At 41.4% G+C, this 21,115-nt stretch overlaps 2 protein-coding genes across 4 annotated transcripts; one reads left to right on the top strand and one right to left on the bottom strand.

Annotated features, from left to right (window-relative positions):
* Positions 1–6: 6 nt before the first annotated feature.
* LOC121602328 (protein yellow-like) lies at positions 7–20,723 on the top strand. Its single transcript, XM_041931104.1, is given in 7 exon segments — positions 7–95; positions 1,110–1,195; positions 19,164–19,394; positions 19,477–19,664; positions 19,739–19,835; positions 19,838–19,905; positions 19,974–20,723. Coding segments are annotated over 6 exon segments (1,353 nt in total). The 5' UTR covers positions 7–95; positions 1,110–1,176.
* Positions 4,022–8,272, bottom strand: LOC121602326 (LIM domain-containing protein jub-like). Of its 3 annotated transcripts, none has more exons than XM_041931102.1 (7): positions 6,737–8,272; positions 6,308–6,676; positions 5,729–6,233; positions 5,320–5,636; positions 5,181–5,243; positions 4,931–5,096; positions 4,022–4,831 (listed from the first exon to the last, which is right to left on the bottom strand). In XM_041931102.1, the coding sequence occupies exons 1-7, from the start codon at positions 7,694–7,696 to the stop codon at positions 4,587–4,589; spliced, it is 2,625 nt and encodes an 874-aa protein (XP_041787036.1). In that variant the 5' UTR covers positions 7,697–8,272; the 3' UTR covers positions 4,022–4,586. The 3 variants fall into 3 exon arrangements, with proteins under 3 accessions (XP_041787036.1, XP_041787037.1, XP_041787035.1); XM_041931103.1 differs by having other exon boundaries at positions 6,308–6,673; XM_041931101.1 differs by having other exon boundaries at positions 6,308–8,272.
* Positions 20,724–21,115: the final 392 nt, after the last annotated feature.

Below are 21,115 nucleotides of genomic sequence, written 5' to 3'. Positions count from 1 at the left end.
AAAAAGGAAAAAAAATGCTAATGCAAATTTACGCAAAACTGCGTGACACCGTGCAGAAGCAGTTCACCCCGATGTGTACCCCCTACCTTTGACCGGTGAGTCAGTTGACAGCGGTCAGTGAAAACATTTTTTAGCTGGTGTATTTGGTTAGGTTAAGCGATTAGCGCTACGAAAATGTTCAACAAGGAGCGGTGAGGTGTATAAGGAAGGCGAGCTGATCGCATATAATAAACCTTGTTCCTAATAATTCCCCTGATTCCCTTTTTGATGATAAAGATGCATTCTATCCGCTGACAATTTTTAAGTAGATGCCCCCGCCAACTCAGAGGGACAGTTTTTTAAAACTAAAGTTGCGTTACTGAAGTGCGCTTCATAAGTTATAGAAAGTGTCAATTTTGTTTTATTGTGAAGCACTAAACTACCGGTCTCCTAGTTAAAAGCCTTCTACTATCATGATACTTTCTCTCAGCGCAGTTATTAGTGACTTTTGATGGCCATGCTTATGGTTTTGAACTACTTTAAAACATACACTTTACATTACTACGACACACATAATGAAAACTAAGTTGAATACGAATTTCGGCGCGTAACAAAATGATGGTTTGTTTGCTCTGCATACAATTGTAGGAAAGAATCTGTAATATGTACTAGTTAAAGCTAGTTAAAAGCATTGTAAACACGAAACATTGAAGGAATATTGCCACAAACCCTTAGAATTAATTTCAATTGAACTTTTTTTTTAATTTCGTTGAACGATCATTCGTGTCAGGAAGCTTAAACCATTAACAAGATAACCGGACTCTAACTAGCTCGGAGTAACATAGGAACAATATTCAATGTTTTAACCTTACATGACTAACCCGCACCAGAGCTACCCCGAACAGGCGTGTAGCTATGACACATACGCAGAAAGTGTAAAGGAAACAATTATCTATTATAGTGCAAAACAAAAAGGCTTATATAAATACACACTCAGCCGAAGGCACCTATAAATAATGTCAGCAAAAACTGGGTTTCAATTCCTTTGTATTATTGATGTTTATGCACACATTTAAAATAGCTTCCATTTTACTACCAATGTTCAACCTAATTCGAATTCTTTTTTTCAGTGAATGAATGTATTATTTGTGGAGAACTACGCTATGAAGAGTTGTATGGGCTCTTTTGGCGGATGGCATGCGGGAAACTGCTACATGTAAGTAGATAATTGTTGTTTTCGGTTTCACATAAAGTTTTGAGAAACATTTTCAAACTGTACTTTTACATGATTTTGTACCATTTTCGAACTAAATTAATGGCATAGATTAATGATAGTATGAATTTTATTTTATGGGATATTATTTTTCGATTTCGATGGGTGTTTTTCCATCAAACCAGGCCACGAAAAATCAACAATAAATTTCTCCACACGCTGCTAAGCTAACCTTCGAAAAAGTTATATGTGTTTGTAAGAGAAAGAAAGTAATTCCCTTCCTGTTCATGTATGAAAAAAATCATTATACTAAGTTAGGTGTATGTGTGTGCGTATATATTGCGTTTCTTCATGTGGTATGTAAATTAACAAATGTTTTTGTCATAAAATTCGCGCCACACACAAAGGTTCTAGTTTGATGGTGATTTATTAGAAGGTAACTTAAGAATGACCCGTGAAGTGCTCATCGAGCTGCTCTTTTCCATTTTTTTTTATTTTTCGTGGCGATCTCTCCATGATGGATGTTGCCTGTTCGACTAGTTCTGTTGGAACAGGAGCTGGTTCGTCCTGGTCCGGCTGGTTCGACCATTGAACCGTTGTTGATTTCGGCTTTATCTTATGATAAATCTTCGGTTTAGAGTTGCTCTGGCTAACAGTTAATGCTTCTTGATACTGCGATAAAGCATCTCTGTAAATTTCGGTTGAAGAAACTCGAGTTAGAAATTGTAGCCCGAAATTGTAGACGAAGATCCATAGTGGGCTGGGCTGGTCAGCAGACTGTTTTGCGCAACTTGAGCAGAATGGCTTGTGATCGTATCAGCCGTTGATGACCATCAAGAAAAACATTTTTATTTACGGATCCGATCTTTTTAATAACGGTGCCAAGTTCCCATTGCTTGGGAACCCTTGGCCCAACAGTTGGCTCGATGAACTTTTGCGTAAACGGATACTTCGGGCTTGAAACTTCTCTTGACAGCCCCTTGTTTGCTTTTTAAAAGCATGGTTCGGCATCATCCTGTTCGGTCCTATTGTGTTGCCATCTTCACTTATGGTTGGTCGTAACACTGACAAAATAGTGCGAAAAGGTCTGCTAAACATAATTTATTTCGGGGATTTTCCGCTCAAGTTCTGGTAGACATGGAGCGGCACACTTGCACGAATGTGAGTGATGCTTCTTCCAGCGTTTCTCCACCCAATACCCAGTTCCCACAGGATTATTGGAACACTATGGAGAATACTAAATAAGAGAAACATTGGTTGGGTGTAAAAGCAACTCGATGAGGCGCTCACGGTTCATTTTTAAATTGTCTTCTAATAAACCACCATCAAACTAGAACATTTGTATTACGGTCCGACGTAATTGGACATAAAGGAAGGTAGGTAAAGACAGACACTGTGGGTAAGATGAACGCTTCTCATAAATACACGATAAAAGAAATTATCGAATAATCCAACAATGCAGCATACAAACTGAAAGTAAAACAACGCATTTGAGAACATATTTAAGCTCTGTATATTGCATTGTTTATACTTTCGGAAGTTTAATCACATGAATGATGAGTTGTCGTGATTATTAACCAAAAAACTTTCCACATAATGAGGATGAAAGCAATAAAAATCTAGTTTTCTGGTGGTATATTCATCCTGACGCCGAAGCGGGAAAGACCGACATCGAATTTGTTGATTTATTTTACTTCTTTTATCAATTGGTAATGAATATATTTCATTTGATACCTTAAATAAGGGTATTCCGAAGATATAAACCATCCAACAACTAGCGAAAGCATTGAAATAAGCGAGAAATGATCCACCGATCAAACTCTTGCGTTGTGCTGTTATACGCTCGATGCTGATTAGGCACTTCACGAAACCCAATACCTTGCCTCGACATGGACCACTGTAATCAACAAAGAGAAGAGGTATTGATATGATGGGATCGTTCATCGTTCAGGAATAGAAGAGGGATTCTATGAGATTACAACGATTAAAATTTTTAATAATATCAAATATAAAAATAATTAAAAGTCTAATTTTGACATGGTGGAAGAAACGGCCTTGACCTTGATTAACAAAAGTCCATCAAGCATGCTAGGGTCGCGGACTTGAGTACTTTCCTAAAGGGTCTAGTAGTTTCCATGTAGTCTAGTACTTGACTGTTGTTCAGTAAACTAGAGCAACATCAGCTGTTAATGTCTGATATTTTAATAATGCTTCAGGTTCTGAATTCTACGATATCTTAGAAGCGGCGCTTACGATTCCTATATTCACGGTTAAATGAACCGTCGCTGCTATTGGCCAAGAATTGGTTTATATTCGTACCAGGACGTGGAAAGCAATAGGATATGTCAAAAGGATATGGATAGGATATGTCAAAACTTTAAAAATGTACATACACTTATAAGTTTCAACACATTTTCTAATATAAATCATGTCTGTAAGATAAGGTATGCACATTTTCCTGGTCGCTGTATATCCCTAGATTTTCATCATTTTTGTTAATGTGTCCGTTTTTACTCGTTTTAATGTGTCTTGGGCCGGTCTCGTGGTACAGTCGTACGACTTAAGAACATGTCGGTCATGGGTTCAAGCCTCGAATTAACCGTGCCTCCATACGTAGGACTTGACTATCCAGCTAACGGGGTAAATCAATAATTCATTGAAAGCCAAGCCCATTAGTAGTGTTATTGGGGCAAGCCTTAACCGGCCACGGTTGTTGTGCCATATAAGAAGAAATACGTTTTTTACCTTACCTACCTTCCCGTATCATTTTGGCGACGAGGATGAGATCGAATAAGATTGGTAGGTGTACACAAACATAATTACTGGTAGTTTACGAAATAAGCAAATATGCTTCGCCTTTATTAATCTAAATCTTGCGCATTGGCGTAGTTGAGGCCAAGGTAAATGCAATACATGCAGCTATTGCAGTAATTCCCATTCTAGTCGTTCCATGGCTTTATACCGTAGTTGTGATCACTGTTAATTTTTTTTCTTTTTTTTTAAATAAGCCCATACACATTTAAACGGAATGTCACGGTAATTATCTACCTCCGATACACGCTTGATACAACACCGTCGTCTCCACATTTATCTCATAATATCCTCGTAATAGATAGGGTGAAGCTTTTATGTGAAATGTCGTACTATTGAACACGAACAGTAAAATACCTGTTAACACTAAAAGCGATGAGTTACGTTTAATGTTTTAATGTGCGCCTTTAAAGCGCTTTTTTTATAACGTTCAAAGCGCCAATGAGGTGACCGGATGAGAATGTATAGATGAGATACTAACAGGAATATAAATTACAATTTCCTGAACCAGCAGAACCAACTGAATCTATTATTGATATAAATCCATATTCGCGAAGAAGATATACTATGCATCTTTTCCTCACTAACCCATATATTGATAAGTCGCAGAAACGGGCTCAAGAATACGCCCGCGTCTGTCTTGAATGGATATCTTCTGTATATGGCAAGAACGACACATAAGTCTACCTTCGTAGGGGTAGCACCGTTTATCCGACTCATCCGTCAACTGCATACCGCACTCTTCACAGATGTAACAATCGACATGAAAATCTTTATCCATCGCCACGACGCGTACGGTGTCCTCCGTACCCTCCATCGGGGTGATACCTAAAATGATAAACATTAAAACACGTGTTGATGTGAGGAATGACTCGAAGGATCCTGCCACCAATCATACATGGATGGAGATCCATTTTTATCACTCACCTTTACCGCAACTCGCACATTTCGGCGCAAACATACTATGATAATCATTGACACAATAAATCTTGTTGTCTACGTCCACCGTGAAGGGTACGCCATCCAGACATTCATTACACACGCAACACCGGAAGCATCCTGGGTGATAGGATTTTCCCATCGCTTGAAGTATCTGCAATCACACATAACACGATCAATGCACTCATATCGCTCAAGTTACATCACAATGAATGAGTATCGTGCTTTCATTACTTACCATCTCCATGATCAAATGGCCACATATTGCACATTTCTCAGCCGTTTGCTGGAATCCAGAGTACTGCAAATGAGAATGAATGCGCGTAAGAATTGTAATTGTAAACAGACACTTCCATGCGTTCCGAATGAATGCTTACCATGTAGTCTTCCTCACAATAAACACGCCCATGCACGTTGTAGAACGCTTTACCACGCAAAGCCCGTCCGCAGGAGCAACAGATAAAGCAGTTGGTATGGTAGAGATTTCCCATTGCTTGGCAAGCTGCCCCGGCACCGGTTACTTTCTCTTTGCATGTATGACAAATGCCGAAATATTCACCCTGCTCCTCATTCTTTTCCATCTCTTCTTCTAGTTGACGAGTCAACTCCTCAATCTTTCGCTCAGCCTCCGTCGGTCCTGTGGGTCTTGGTGGTGTGACGTTGTATGGGAGTAGATTTTTTGTCAATCCTTTTGCTGCGGAAAGAATAATAACGCAAAGCAATATTCAGAACAAGTGATGTACGAACACTGATGCTGGAGCAAAGTAAAAAGTCAAGGCATCTTACGCTTTCCTGAGCCCGACCCTGTACTCAATTGCGAAGGTGTCGGAGAAACGGCTCCTCTCAATCCCATGCCCATCCCCCCGGCCATCGATGAACTTCCATTTGCCGTCAATTTACTTCCAAGAGCATTGTTCGAAGAGGCTGACACGGTCCCTTTCCCTTGGTTATTCGATAATTGATTCTTTGCTATTTCCATTTCTTGAAGCGTTGCATACTGCCGTTCTTGGCCCACCTGCACCGGCATAGCAGCAGTGGTGGAACCTGCGACAACGCCAGCTGGAGTTGTTGTACTTGGCGGTGATGTTAGGGGGCTTGTTTTGATCGACTGTAAAGTGCTGTTCCCAGAGTTGTTATATTTGGAGCCGCTAGTCATGCAGACGTAATCCGATCCGTTGATATCCTCGACAAAACTTTTGTTGAGCGAGCTTGAACCAGAGATGGAGCTGCTGCGCGACGGCGACTTGTTGTTTTTCTGTTGTGTCTTTAGGGCTTCCGTAGACTTGGGGGGCTGTAGAAAAAAAAAAATATATTCACAATTATTACTGCCAGTCCGGCGTTGTTGGGCAATTTAATGCTACATACCAATGACGGTGCACTCGATGCACCAAGTTTGGGTGATTTCTGATAGTCGTAGGGCAGTGCTGCAGATGCCGGAACTCCAGTTGCGTGATATTTTACGTTCGGCAATTGGACCGGTTGCGGTTGTTGAGCAATTTTAACAGATATGCTACTGTTTGTCGGCGAGTGCTGGTATTGCTGTTGCTGTGGATGATGATGATACATAGCGGCTGCTGCATTATGCATAGGTCCGGCAGTTGCGGCAGCATTTGCACTTGTTCTGTAGCTATTCGAATTCACATTTGTCGTTTCATAGATGGGCTGGGACAGCTGGTCTGAGGAATGCTGATACTGTTGATGCGGCATTTGCTGCTGCTGTTGCTGGTGCTGCTGCTGGTGTGATATTGCATTAGGGCTTGGAGTTGTGCCATCGGGACGCTGGTGATAATATACCTGCATGGATCCTTTGGTTGCCTGCGGCTGTGCCTGCTGTCCCGCTGAAGGTGGTGACTGCAAGTTTTCATAGATTGGCGGCTGTTCGGCACTCGTTACTTCCGGAGGCTGCGGAGTGTGTGCATATCGGCCAGCCATATTCATCATTCCTGGATGTTCCCGTCCGGCCATCACAACGCCGTTCGGCAATATATACGATTGGCCTGCCGTACCCACCGGAACCTGTGGTTGGGCCTTTGTGTTGTGCGATTCGAACTTTCGATGTTCGTACAAGTGTGCATCAAATGACTGTTGTTGTAATTGTTGCTGCTGCGTAGCTGTCGGATAGCAGTCTATGTTCTCGTATACCGTTTGATAACGCGAATCGTAATAATGTTGCGGTTGCATCGACCCTACTGAGGAGCTGCTTGTCCTAGGAATGGTTCCACCGCCCCCACCTCCGCTGCCAGAGTGATGGGATGAGTTGCTCATCGAATGGGTGGGGCTGTTATTGACCCTGTACTGATAACTGCCACCACTGGTACTGACACTGTTGGCTCCGCCACCTGCCATCGCAGATGTGCTCGAGACCGTAGCATGCGCACTGTTGTTCTGCTGCACGGGAAACTTGCTCCCACCAGCGGCCGCAGCAAGCATCTGATTCTGATACCGATCGTACATACGGTAGTCATTCATGTTCACCATTGTGGCCATCGATACGGCCACAGTTGCACCATTACTACCCGGCGCAGCTCCCATAGCCGATGCGGTCGAAGTCACCATACCGTAGACACTGCTGTCGGAATTAGAATCCTGCCCACCGCCACTACCAGAAAGGTTGGCTCGTGATAGGGCACTGATCATTTTTCCACCACCAGCAGCACCACCACTGCCACCACTTCCGTCAGCTTCCAAACGCATTTGGTGCATACGAGCAATCAGCGCTGCGTCCGGATTTTGGGAATGCATCTGATTCGACATTGTGAAACGCAGCCCCGATTGGCCTTTTATTGTTTACCAAAACTATGAGGTAAAGAACTTTTTTCGTACTGATTCGTTGTTGCTATTTCGAACTCACGAGCTTAGAAAAGTGTGCGTAATGAATCACTTATCAATAATACTGATCACTTATTTTTGTAGCATTGATATTTATTTTACAAGATCACCGTACATTATTGCTTATTCTTTTTCTGCCAAACATTCTACCTGCATTCTAACATCCATTACCAGCAAATGTTGCTTGTGAGTTTTGCACTGTTTTTTCTTCTGTCTCAAAAATTTCACACACACTCCCGATCTGCTTGACGCTGTCACATCCAAGCAGTAAATGTGGCCAGATTATTTTGGCACATTTCGGTAGGAGCACCAACATTTTATCTGTAGTTTTCGGTAGGTTAAAACTCGAAACTCCGTTAAAAAAAGAATATGCATCCTTTATCTAGGATATGGATTAGATTTAGTTAAGCGGTTACACAAATGAAGGTCTTTCTGAAGTGTCGATCTGAAAATTGTACTAGGAATTCTAAGCCAAAGAAGGACTAAGATCACCGACAAACCGACATGACACTGGCGTTACAAAAGGTGTCCCACACGAAAGTACTGTCATTTACCAGTGAGGCGAACACTTCTGTCAAAGTAAGCTCTGTTCACTGCTGCTTCGATGTAAACAACTTTTTTAAATACAAATGGCGAAGGAAGCGTGAGGCATAATTTTGTGAGAATTATTGGACAAAACACCCGGGAAAATCATTTTATAAGTTTCCAAATCAATGCAAAAAATGTGAGAAGTACATAAAACAATACGCATTGGATTTTGCGAAGAAAAACAAAAAGGGGGTTTAGCAGTTTCTTCTCTGTGTCAGTGTAGTAAGCGAATCATTATAGAGATGGCGCTAGTGTTTAACGTATTTCATTTGAAATCAGGAGACAACTTTTGAAGCTCATTTTGTTCGAAGTGTCACGTCGGTTTGTCGGTGCTAAGATGCTCATTTTTTTCTTCTCAGTGGTGGCAAGTTCTTTTTCTCGGGGCTCCACGCGACCGCTTAGGGCCGCAGCAGTGCTCCATTGGATACGATTTTATCGTACGTGCTTAGTACGACGTGATTTGATTTTCGCTGGATTATTTAAATTGTTCTGATTATTTGGCTGAGTCTTATAGTTCAATGATTAAAAAAGTTGAGATCAAGGACCGTAAAGATATCAGGTCAAGTTATAAGCCCGTTTTGACAGCCAGGTGGAAGAAGAATCGACGAAGAAAACTGACAGTTAGTTTTCCGAGTTTGGCGAACGCTTCTTGTTCTCGAAGGAAAATTTCCATTTTAAATCACGGCTGTGTTCTAATAAACTAAAATATTCACCCAAATTGATCTCCACCAAATATTGACCATGCAAAACGTAAACAATCCATCAATACATATGCAAGCGGAAAAACCATCTGTCAAAATCGGAGCCCAGGGGGGGGGATCGCCAAAAGCGCTATAACTACACCTCATTATACATTCCACCTTGGTTGAGATTCTTTCCTTCATATATACATTGGTATTTCTGGTCACTTTGCCCACAGGTCAAGGCGAGCTTTTGGCGGCCACCGTCGCAAAACCGTCGCAAAATGTCAAAATCGACGTCACAAGTACTTAAAAACGACGTCGCCAGCGAGGGAAAAAATCAATTAATTTAATTTAATCAATTATTTTAATGATCAATTTCGTTTTAAGCTTTAACCACCGACAGCGAGATTCAACATAAAATTTAAATGATTTTCTCTGACGAGTAATTGCCGGAATCCACACAACTGACATTTTTTACTTATTATGAACATTAAATTTTAACGGATAAAATTTTGAATTCAAAACGCATGTAGCATTTTTCAAGGCAAACAAACGTGCATCAGCGCGATAAGGCAGCGGTAATTGCTGATGCGGGCGTGCGAGCGATTTCTGAAAATGTATGGAATTTGACAATCAAAACATTTTGATTTTTCCGCACACACGCCCGCAGTAGCGATTACCGCCGCCTAAGTAACAAATGAGAATAGCGATCCTTGAAACAGCATTCCAAGCGCCACAGATTAAGCTTAAATGACTGGAAAATCAAATATTTGTGTTGTGCAGACGTGGAAAATCGGTAGTTTAGGGCGATCATCTGTGAATCGGTAGGCATATAAAAAATCGGTAGGAATACAGATAAATCGGTATTTCTGGTCACTCTGGCTGCCACATAAACCCGATGAATAAGACGTTTGAGCCCCAAAACGCTTGAGCGAGCTCACTATAGTGAGCGGAAGAGCTTGAGCTTCTCACGAACTAAAAAGCTACAAACATGTTTGTTTTAAAAAGATATACGGCCGTATCGGGGTGGTCGTTCGTTCCTGGGAATGTTCGCCGCGACGCTCATTTTCATCATTTCATAGACCTCTATGATCAAAAATTAGAAAACTGTCTAGGTTTTGTTCTGCCCATTCTAGTGGTACAACCCTGTCCACTCATGAGCGACGAACGACCACCCCGATACGGCCGTTTATAATGCGCGCCTTTACGTATTTTAATACAATATAAAAAATAACACATAAAAGGATGAAAGGTACAACGAATTATTTTTTCACGGTTTGTAGTTGCATGACTCAGCTTGAAAAAAATGTATTTAATTTCATGCATTGCATACATTCTTTAGGAATTGTGAGCGTTGATTATCTTGAATTATAATTCAGCAATACTATGTTCAGATTATTGGATTCTGTTTTTTTTTTTTCAAGAATATCCCTGAGCACATCATCCTTAATGATCAGTTATTTCCTAACAGCACAAATAGACTCCCGAAAAATTGTTATCTCGGTGGTAGGAATCCTTCCGCTTTTAAAATATTGAATGTGGTTCGATTCCCATTCAAACGCCATATCATTTTCCTCATATAAAATACTGAAGTATCATTGCTTTTTTTCTGATTTGATGAACAATCGTTGAATAAAGTTTATACCGAAAGCCTGCCTGTCAGCCACTCGTGGGCTTTTTTATTTTGTCCGCAGATACTGATTGGGATGCCCAGTCCTACGTATAGGAGGCTAAGTCCATACGGGACTTGAATCTATAGGACCAATTATGTAACTCGTGTGTTAGAGAAAAAGTGTCAAAAATGCTGATTTTCTTTTATGATCCGTGTTGGCCACGAAGGACATTTGCATTCCCTTACACAAACAGAGATCGAGCTTTCTGTCAAATCAATGCTACGGAAAGCATATTGTATTAACATTTAGAACATTTGGCCGGTCTCATGGTACAGTCGTCAACTCGTACGACTTAACAACATGCCCGTCATGGGTTCAAGCCCAAATAGACCGTGCCGCCATACGTAGGATGATATCCTGCTATGGGGGGAAAATCAATAAGTCACTGAAAGCCAACCCCACAAGTGGGTTGGCAGGCCTTGACCGGCATCAGTTGTTGAGCCAAAGAAGAAGAAGAAGATTAACATTTAGAATGGATTTTTATGTATTGCTGTACAAATCTTTGCAATAATAAAATACGCAGGAAGAACTAGTGAAACATTACAGAAAAACTACCTTCCAAGACATCGCCAAAACAATGAGAGAACAATAATACATCATACGTATAAAAAAAAAAATTATGATGATGCTGCGTCGTTTCATTTAGATTGTTTCAAAAAACAAAGCTATTTCAGATCAAATTGGCAACAATGTATCGAGTAAACGAAACAATATTTGAACGAAAATACAGAAGTCTCTAATAGGATGTATAATACCGGTTTCGTTTTTGTTCGTGTAGTTCGTGGTTATGTTTAACACTTTTCCGTTTGACTCAGATTACTGGCACTAAGTTTTAATCAATCAACATCATATTAATCATCAAAATAATCAATATTAATAACAAAATTTCTAAGCAACATGGCAGTTCCGTCACTACTGAATTAGAAAAAAAAAAAATTAAAATAAAGTCACGAAGTATTCCATATTTTCTACACGTTGACTATACAGTGGGACCCCTCATAACAAGTTTATCCGTTCCAGTGACTCACGCGCTACACGAAAAATCGTTATGTCTCCTCATTTCCATGCAATTTACATGAAAAGTGAAATAATTGTTCCAGGATCGCAAATGTGCTGATAAAAAGGGTAAATACGAGCAATGTTCTCATTATTACCCAAGCGCCACAGATTAAGCTTAAACGACTGGAAAATTGAATATCCATAGAAAAAAAATTAAAGCTCCATAGCTTCATTGGTTTGATCAATAGATGGCGTATTTAAAACTGATTATATATTGCTATCTTTTCTTGCAATGTGTTTCGACAAGTTTCATCTAATCATGACCTATATAGCCTTCTAACTTTCCGAGCAAAAATCTATATGAACGGTCATGTGGTCAGATACGTGGGTATCAACACTAACGACCATTACTCGAATCTCACTTGCTTCAGTGCTGGTGGTTTCCATTGGAGTTTAGTATTTAAACAATCGTATCGCCGTTCTAGTTCTAGCGATGCATAACTTCAATGCGAAACCATACAACAGTACAGAGGAAATGAAAGCTCTCCTCCAAACGATGAAGCTCAACGGTTGGGGTATCCCACAAACAGATGGCGCCCAGTTTTTAGCTATTTTAGAATGCATGAGTCGTTTGCCGTCTGCTAAACGAAGTCTCTATATTCGTTTAGGTAGAGTGCTGAGTCGTTTAGAAGCCGTTTAGCGGTCGTTTAGTGGATTTGTGGCACTTGGGTAGTTACGGGAAGATTCGTATAGTTCACTATTTCTTTGTCATTTGGGTCCTTTCCGTTTTAAGTTCGTAGGCTGAAATTTTAGCCTGTCAGCTGTTTGCATTGTATAGCAGTTTTCGAGCAGCTATCTAAGTAGGTATGTATACAGGTGGGCTTATCCCAAGGTGTATGAATTTAGAAGGCTGATTTTATCGCTCTGTTGGTGAATGAAGATTTTAAGAGTGTTTTGAGTATTCGTCAAGCCTCCAGAAAGCTTGTTTGAACGAAAGTTTTTACCCATCCTGTCAAAAAGTGATATTCAAATTTGGTTTGAAAAACATGCTATGAGACCACCTGGACTACATACACTTTGATTCTAGATTCCACCACGTGATCTCTTAATGCGCCTTGGGGTAAATGTAAACAACACCGTGTTTTCGAGCAGGTACTCGAATCTAATCTGAGCTTTGAGGCTAGAATAATCTAGACTGAAAATTGTAGACTAGTTTTTTGTGTGGTTTGTATGGAGTGTTTACATGATTTCAGCCTCCAACTGTCAAACTCCATACAAAAAACTAACTAGAATCGTGAAAGGCCCCATTATTGGAAAAGTAAAAGTATCGGTTGTTTAAGTATTTTCTTTAAATTGTCTAAAATCGTATTGCGAACGATATTTTGTTTTGTGTCTAGGAAGAGTTGTTGATAACAATTGGCAGGGAAACTCTCCCCGATCGTGAACAAGTAGATACAGTAAATCACGCTAGAAACTCGCAATAAATTTATATTAAACTATGCTTAGTATCGAAGCTATCATTTGACTGAGCGATAATTAAAATTAAAGAACTGTCCAATGTTACCGATCTTGATTTCAGACCCGCTCCCAAAAAAACGTATCCCCAAAACGAAATATTTTGCTCGTAATGCGAGATTTTACTCGTTAAGAGAGGTATTAGTTGAGCATATTGATTTGCTAGTTATACGAATAGTTATGAGGCGTTCTACTGTATAGTCCTTTAGATGTCGTAAGAGTTTTGAACTACGAAGTCATAGTGACTTTATTCAATACTGTGGTACGACGTTAAAAAAAAATCAAAATTTACCTAAAATTGGCCCAAGTTAGTTAAGACTGGACTGGATCATATTACGATTGGGAAGGTGAGCAAACTATTTTACTTTTGTTTTATCCCAACAAAATCCCCGGTATGTATGTAATTATTAAATTATTATAAGAGATTAGCTATAATATAAGAAAATTATAGCTTGTTTACCCATTGCTTTGTACAATCATATTTGACGGCAAATGTTCTGTGCTAAAGCAAAGCTTCCTTATTTACTCGTACTATAATTGCTGTGGTTCATTATGCTCACTGCCTACATTTACTGATGCTGGAGGCTTTTTTGTTATCAATTTTCTAGTTAGAATTGTGTGTGCTCTCTTGGCAAAATTGTCGTACCCTAAAGCTCTGTGCTAAGAGAAGATAAACAATTGGCCAATTAGACATGTTCAATTATTTGGATTTACATCTTCCGTGATTGTTCTCTGCTAATTGTAAATTGTGCTGGTGTTTGCTGAAGATGTGTTGAGTTAAAAAATTCCATTCGTGTTTGAAGAAATAAATGCTTTGTAAGCGATTTCGAGCGAAAAAAAAAAAAAAACAAAAAAACCTTATTCATTTATATTATTCCTGCAAGATGATCATCGTTGGAAGAAGGCTCACAGCGGTGGATGACATTGACTTGAATTGAAGAAGGTGAAGCGAATACAAATGTTCCACGCATCATGACCCATCAACCAGTGAAGATTTCATTATCTTAGAATACTTTGGTGTAGTGTGGAATAGAGGAAAAAAGACGCATTTTCAAGCGTGTGGTCGCTTGTATCCGGTCTGTGTGATCATTAATTCATTTATTATTGTAAAAAATGTTTGTCTTGAAGAACCATTTGCTGGCGATCGTTTGCTGTTTCTATTTTAAACCCGAACAAAGACATTGATCCGCTTCGCATCCTATACCACTCTAAATCTCGTAACATTTTTATTTTTCAAGTATCGTTCAGTGTAGCTGATTTATTATTTCATGTAGTTTGAACTGTATTGTATGGCGCAAGCAGTGAAATTTTCATTACGAACATTTCCTGCTCGTTAGCCTTTGTAAAGGATGTTAATTTTTCGATTATTGAGAGAGAACGATGAAGAAATGTCTACATAAATAGCTAGCCATTGCTTGCGAGTGCTCTGGATTATTGAGGGTCCAGTGCTACTTATCACGTTCGATCATGACTTGTCAAAACATCGATCATGTGCCGTCACCCTTCATGGTTGTTTGCCAGTTGCCTAAGAAAGCCGACTTGTGCCCGTAGACCTTCGCGCGCTAATATTGACTGCCTTTCTCTGCCCTTAAAAACTATATATTCTGGGTTATCATTTGGGAGGTTTTTAGCGAACGGGTTAGCCGTTAGGAAATCATGTTGAACTTTGCAATATCGAACCTCGTTTTGTGTGGGAACGTACTACTAGCGACGACAGGTGTTTCGGTTATTTTGACTGAAATGTGTTCATATTTGTTAGTCTTTTTGTTAGTTACGGCACACTAGCAATTAAAACAAGATGAGTTCATTTATGAAATCGATTTCTTGTGCAAGAGTGTCCACAGTGTATGTGTCTTTCTGGTTGAAAGATGATTGTAACAAGCTGTGCGTGACGCGTGAGAGGTGCAAGAAGTTAATTTATGAGACAGAAAATGAACAATAAAGCAAAATACAAAAGAGAGTGTGTATGGGATTATTAATCTTAAGTTAAATAACTGTTGTTTCTAGCTAACAAAGATCATTTTAGATCGGTTTATAGATCAATTAAATTACGCGTTTAATAGGATAAAGATGTTTACCTACACGAGATTTCAATTAAACCCATTAGAGGTGACGCAGTCTGATGCCGCGACGCAGACAACAAAAGTATTCAAACGCTTTTATGGTGGAAACATTGACAAACGTACATCCGGCTGGACGATATTTCCAAGGCCTTGAGCGTATGCATTGATCCATATTGTATGTTTTGAGCTAAATAAAGATACAGTTTGAATATTGATAATAGTGACGAAAAATTTGCGTCAGATTGTTACATTGAATATTGTTGGTATATCGTTACTTCTACATTACATTCACTCCTAAAGCAACACAAAGTCAATGTGCACAATCATACGATTATGAGCCATTGTTATTGATACTGAGAAACCTGCTTTTCCACTACGAAAAATCCCCAATCCGATCGGGATTACAAGGCGCGTTAGACTGTTTAATCAATGTGACGTCACAGTACTGAAATGCTGAACGAGTCATGCCCGTATCGTCTTCGTCTCTTCTCGGATCGTGAAATGAAATATCATTTTCTGTCCAATGCCGCTTGTATGCCCGGGCTTTACTTCGTAAAAATTTGCATATTTTTTGAAAATCCTACCACTACCATTTGCATATTCTAATAAGTTTGTACAGTTATATTCTATGTCCTGCTTACTTCGCTTCCTTTTCTACGATGGTGGAACCGGCATGGAACGGCAGTGGGTAGGTTTGCCTACCACCAGCCTCACAGACGATGGCCATAAGTCAGCGTCGTTCGGTTGGTCGCGAATGTTGCGTGTAGTTGTGCACGTATTGCATTGTTTGTGTGGGCCCTGTTCACAAGAAACAGTCAGGGCTGGGTACCGGCAACGATCGGTTCAAACCTCGGCGCAGTATCGAACGGATCGCGCACAGAACAACAGCTGAATCGCAAGCGGAACGCGCAATTATTGCATTCGATCGTCGTCGATCGATCGTTGGAAAGTGTGTCCTCTACTTTTGGAGATCGGTCAATCAAGCGGCGGGTGATCGTTGTGGTGGATTTAGTTAAAGGTTACCGAGTGCTACTATCTGGAGAGTGTTGCAATATATCGAATAAAAGAAGAAAGAAAAAAGCAACGCGATTGATCGGAACTGACCACATGAACTCTATTTCGAATTGGCAAACGAGCACGGTTTATGAGTGAATGTTGATGTAAGTGAGATTGTATGAAAGCAGATAGTTTTATTTATTGCCTTTGCTATTACACAAACCCCTAAAAGCAACTTCCAGCTAGTCCGTGTTTGACGGTCAAAAGTGTAGGGGAAAGTGTTTGGAAGGACAGGCCTGCATGGTTCAGCGATTCGTCCAGCAGGGCGACTACTGCTCGTGCCGAGTAGCATCACCGAAAACGCGATGCCATTCACTGGTGGACGGCTATTGCTAGCCGATTACTGATTGTGTGCGAGCGGTGCAGCGGGTGGGGGTGGTAGCTTCGCATTTTTAAGTTGCCTCACCGGTGCACCGGTTTCCGCAAGAATACGGTGGTACGGTGCGTGTGCATTTTACAGCGTCCGCGTGTAGGAGAGAACAACAAGAGAACAAGAGACTGGAGGACGCGAGGCGACAAGAACGAAACTGGTTCGATCGTTGGGTGGCTGCAAAAGAGAGATCGCGTTCGAAACCGCGTGGATAACTGCGGCGATCGTGGCAAATGCAGCATTACCAGTAACGTGTGTGTCGTTGCTTGATCGAACCCCACGATCGTTCTAAGTGGCAGTCTGGACGATCCGGAGCTTTTGTTTTCGGTGTTACTTATTGATGATGTTAGCTGTTACCTATATTACCTGTATTACCTTTAATTACACAGGGAAACTGCAGAAATGTAGGCCATTCGGTTTGTGTGAACAGAATGTGTACAGAATATACCAAATCTGTTGTCAGACTGTACATGCTATGGCAAGTGAATTTAATAAGAACAGATCTTATTTACACTGTTTGTTTATCGACTAGATCGACTAGATTTGTGTACGACACACGGCGGACACAAATTATTACACGCACCATTAACGTTGGTGATCGACAAGGTTACAAGGTGGTGCGTGGTGCATGACGTTTGCGCGTACAGCATTTTCGGAAGTTGGCTGCCGTGCCTGGGGGTGTAGTGGAATTGTAATTAAACGCGTGTGCGCACATTTGAACCGGTTGGAAGTGAGGCAGTGGTGCATGTGTGTATGGCATTTTGGTTACATTTCTGTGTGGGGAGGGAACGCAATTGTGTTTCCCATGAATGAAAATCGAAACATGCATTACAATTTGCATGCACCCTAGCTGGGTGTCTACAATTCAGAACCCATTGGCGGTAGAAGTAGAAAGCGCACTCCGCGCAGTCGGCAACGGGTGGGGAGACGCCAATCATGAGTGATTTGATGGTGTTTTGTGGTTTTGGTGAGATTTTATTGGCGTATTGTAAGGCGCAGTACAACCGCAGGGTGCAATTGCATCTTTCCAAGCACATGGTAGCATTGAACGGTTGGGCTTTTATGGGGTCACTATCTTAGCACGTTCTCGGTGAGTGGTTTTTAAGGATGTTTTGCACGACGTCTGCATCACCACGGCAATTAAATGGTGCTCAAAGTGAAATGAAAGAAACCAAACGTTAAACTGGGTGTGACAAAATTAAGCGCTAGAGTGCATTTCTCCCTATCATGAGAATGATATTTAATGAAGTTGCGTTTAACACAACGCACTTCCTTGGACCAGTGGACCAAAGGTTGGTTGCAAAGGTGCGATTATTTGTCAATTCATTGCATTTTAAGTACAATCGTTCGCTTCTTTTAATGATGGATTTATGAAACGTTGGTTAAACAATGCACTTCTGCAACAAAATTAGTAGACGAACACTTGATACATTTTAAGCAAACCTTACACCAATCTTTGATCGCACTTACCGTTCTGCGGTTAGTTTATTGTTGTGAAAAACCGGTTATCACCCAAACTGAAACCTTCCACTGCTCCGTAGTACACCCTTGGGCGGTATGTTAGCTACTACTAGAAACAAAATATACAAGGCAGTGAATTGATAACACGTTTGTTAGCCTCCACTAGTGACGTAGGCCAATGGTACATGCAGCGTGTTCTGGCCACGCAGCGCCACCGAACCGTAACCGGCATGGTGTACAACGGGTTTTTGGGTGTGTTATCATGTTTCCGGGGGCACGGTATGCACCTAAGACACTTTTCCACACCTTTGCGAATGGTTTAGCACCTGGCAAAGCGCTAATGATGAGACTGAGCACGCACGCACTCACGCTAGTATGGTCGACGAACCGTGAATATGAGTTCATAAGTTCGATTCGATTCTACTTCGCAACCACATCCCGTACCCATCCTTCCGCACCTACCGCCAATCGCGATTCGTTAATGATGCGAGGAATTTGAAGTTTACAGTTGAACGATCGTGTGATCTGTTGACTGACAAGACGATCTCCTGCCGGACAATATCTTTCATGCTTCAGGGGCATCGGGTGTAGCACAACCCGCTGGGGGTTGTGCGCGTGCCGCGGATTAGACAAACTTGTTTCGCTACAACATACAAGGACAATCGCAACGACGGTGGGCCTGTCTCCCGGAGCAGGGCTTGATCCTTGTACAAGATTGGCCGGCGTGGCTTCGCGAAAGGAAATTACGTAATTCAGGTTAATCTGTTTCTTCCGATGGTGCGTGCGTGTCACTGGCGGTTCGATTGTGTTTCGTTGCTTCCTCGTTTTCGTCGTCCGGTTACGAATTCATATCAAAACCATTACCTCACACATTTTCGAATTATTTATATACGTACATGAGTAAAGCGGGAATTGAATCAGTTCGTGGTTAGCTTTGCATAGAGTAACACTAAGCTCGTCAGTGTCTAATCGATCTCTTCACAGTAAGCGGCACAGAGATGGCAGCCCGATCGCTATTAGCACTGCAGTTGCTACTAGTTCTGCAGCTTCATCTTGCCTGGGGACAATACTTCGGCCAGCAGCTTAAGGGTGTGCTTCAATGGAAGGCAGCCGACTTTGCCTTTCCTACGCCACAGGAGCGTCAAGAGGCACTGGCATCAGGACGATACGTTCCAGAGAACTGCATACCGCTCGACATGGATGTAGATTATTCTAGTAAGTGTGGTAGTAATTTAAACATGCAGCCGAGTTATAATAGCTATAATTTATTGTCTTCATATTCAACGTTTACGTTTAGATCCCGCTCGATCGCGTTTGTTTGTGACCATTCCGCGATTTGTAGAGGGCATCCCGTACACACTTGGGCGTGTGAGCCGCGTTCAAGGTCCTTCTGGTCCGCTGATTGAGCCCTTTCCCAACGCAGCAATACAGGCAAGACCTGAGACCAACAACTGCCAAGGAATTGTGTCCGTGTTCCGTATTAAGGTGTGTTCGACTGTAAATTAAAATCATATTTAGTTGCCTATCATTTACATACCTGCACAAATTCCACCGCTCAGATCGACGAATGTAACCGTATGTGGGTGCTCGATACGGGAAAGATTGGCGAAAAACGCATCTGTCTGCCGCAGCTGGTAGTGATTGACATGAAGACGGATAAATCATCCATCGCTATCAAATACCGGCCGATCAGCTCGTGTGTGAACTGTCGCTGTTGGTAAACTTGGTACGTTACTATCGTAGACTGCACTGTTTCGAATATCCAATAACAGATAATTTACATTCAATCTGAAGCTTGTAGACGTACAGGACCCATCACCGCTTGGATCGTGCAAGAATACGAAAGTATACATGGCGGATGTCACTGCCCCGGCGATGATCGTGTACGATATGCCACGAGGCAAATCATGGCGCATAACGAACAAACAAATGCATCCCAACCCAGACCACGGTACCTTCACCATCTCCAACGAGAGCTTCGATCTGATGGACGGCATGGTGGCAATGGCATTGTCTCCGCGCATACCAACGGACAATGTGGTATTTCAATCAAACTACGGTACAAACTGGCGCCCGTCCAATGACCGATTGCTATACTTCCATGCGCTGGCATCAGTGACAGAGAATGCAGTGCGCACCTCCGTGCTGCACAATGACACCATTTGGGAGGAAGACGTCGAAGCAATGCCACGAGCCTTCCGCCCAATTGGCGTACGCCCGTCGCAGGCGGTAGCAGAGGCCATGGACAGCAATGGAAATTTATTCTTTGGATTGGTTGGTCAGAATGCGATCGCGTGCTGGGACTCGACAACGCCTTACAATCCGGCCAACATGCGTATTGTGTCACAAAACAGTGAAACATTACAGTTTCCTAGCGGAGTAAAGATCATACGAAACCGCAAGGGAGCCGAGGAGCTGTGGGTGTTAACGTGCCGTTTCCAAAAGGTTATGACGGGATCGTTGAACACGAACGAGACCAACTTCAGAATACAGGCCATACAGATTCCGGAGATTCTTGGATACAAAAGCTCGTGCAGAGTGTAAGTTTTGGTATGATGCGCATGGGAGATTTGAGGGAGAATGATTACAAATAAAACGTTACCATTAAGAAATAATTAAAAATGTTTTTTTGTTTGTTTCCCACGTACGTCCACCACTATCTTCTCGGCCTTTATCATTGAAATTGTGTATTTTGTGCACTGGAATGGAAATTTTGTATTTTATGACATGAATGAGTAACTTTTTCAAGCTGATCACCAACCAAATTATAATAAGATCATCTTTACATTCGTACGACTATGATTCTCTGTACGATTGCTGCTTTCTTTTGGATTCGAGGATATACGAATCTCGAAACTTAGAAGTATTCTTGTTGTTAAAAATGATCATATAACAACGGTCATTTTAAACAGCCTCATATATCCCAGCGAAAAGGC

The sequence above is a fragment of the Anopheles merus genome, unplaced genomic scaffold, assembly GCF_017562075.2.
Source record: "Anopheles merus strain MAF unplaced genomic scaffold, AmerM5.1 LNR4000410, whole genome shotgun sequence".
In the NCBI taxonomy this organism is placed as follows: Eukaryota; Metazoa; Arthropoda; class Insecta; order Diptera; family Culicidae; genus Anopheles; species Anopheles merus.
Note: the sequence above shows the minus strand (reverse complement) of the source record. Positions and strands in the feature narration are given on the sequence as shown.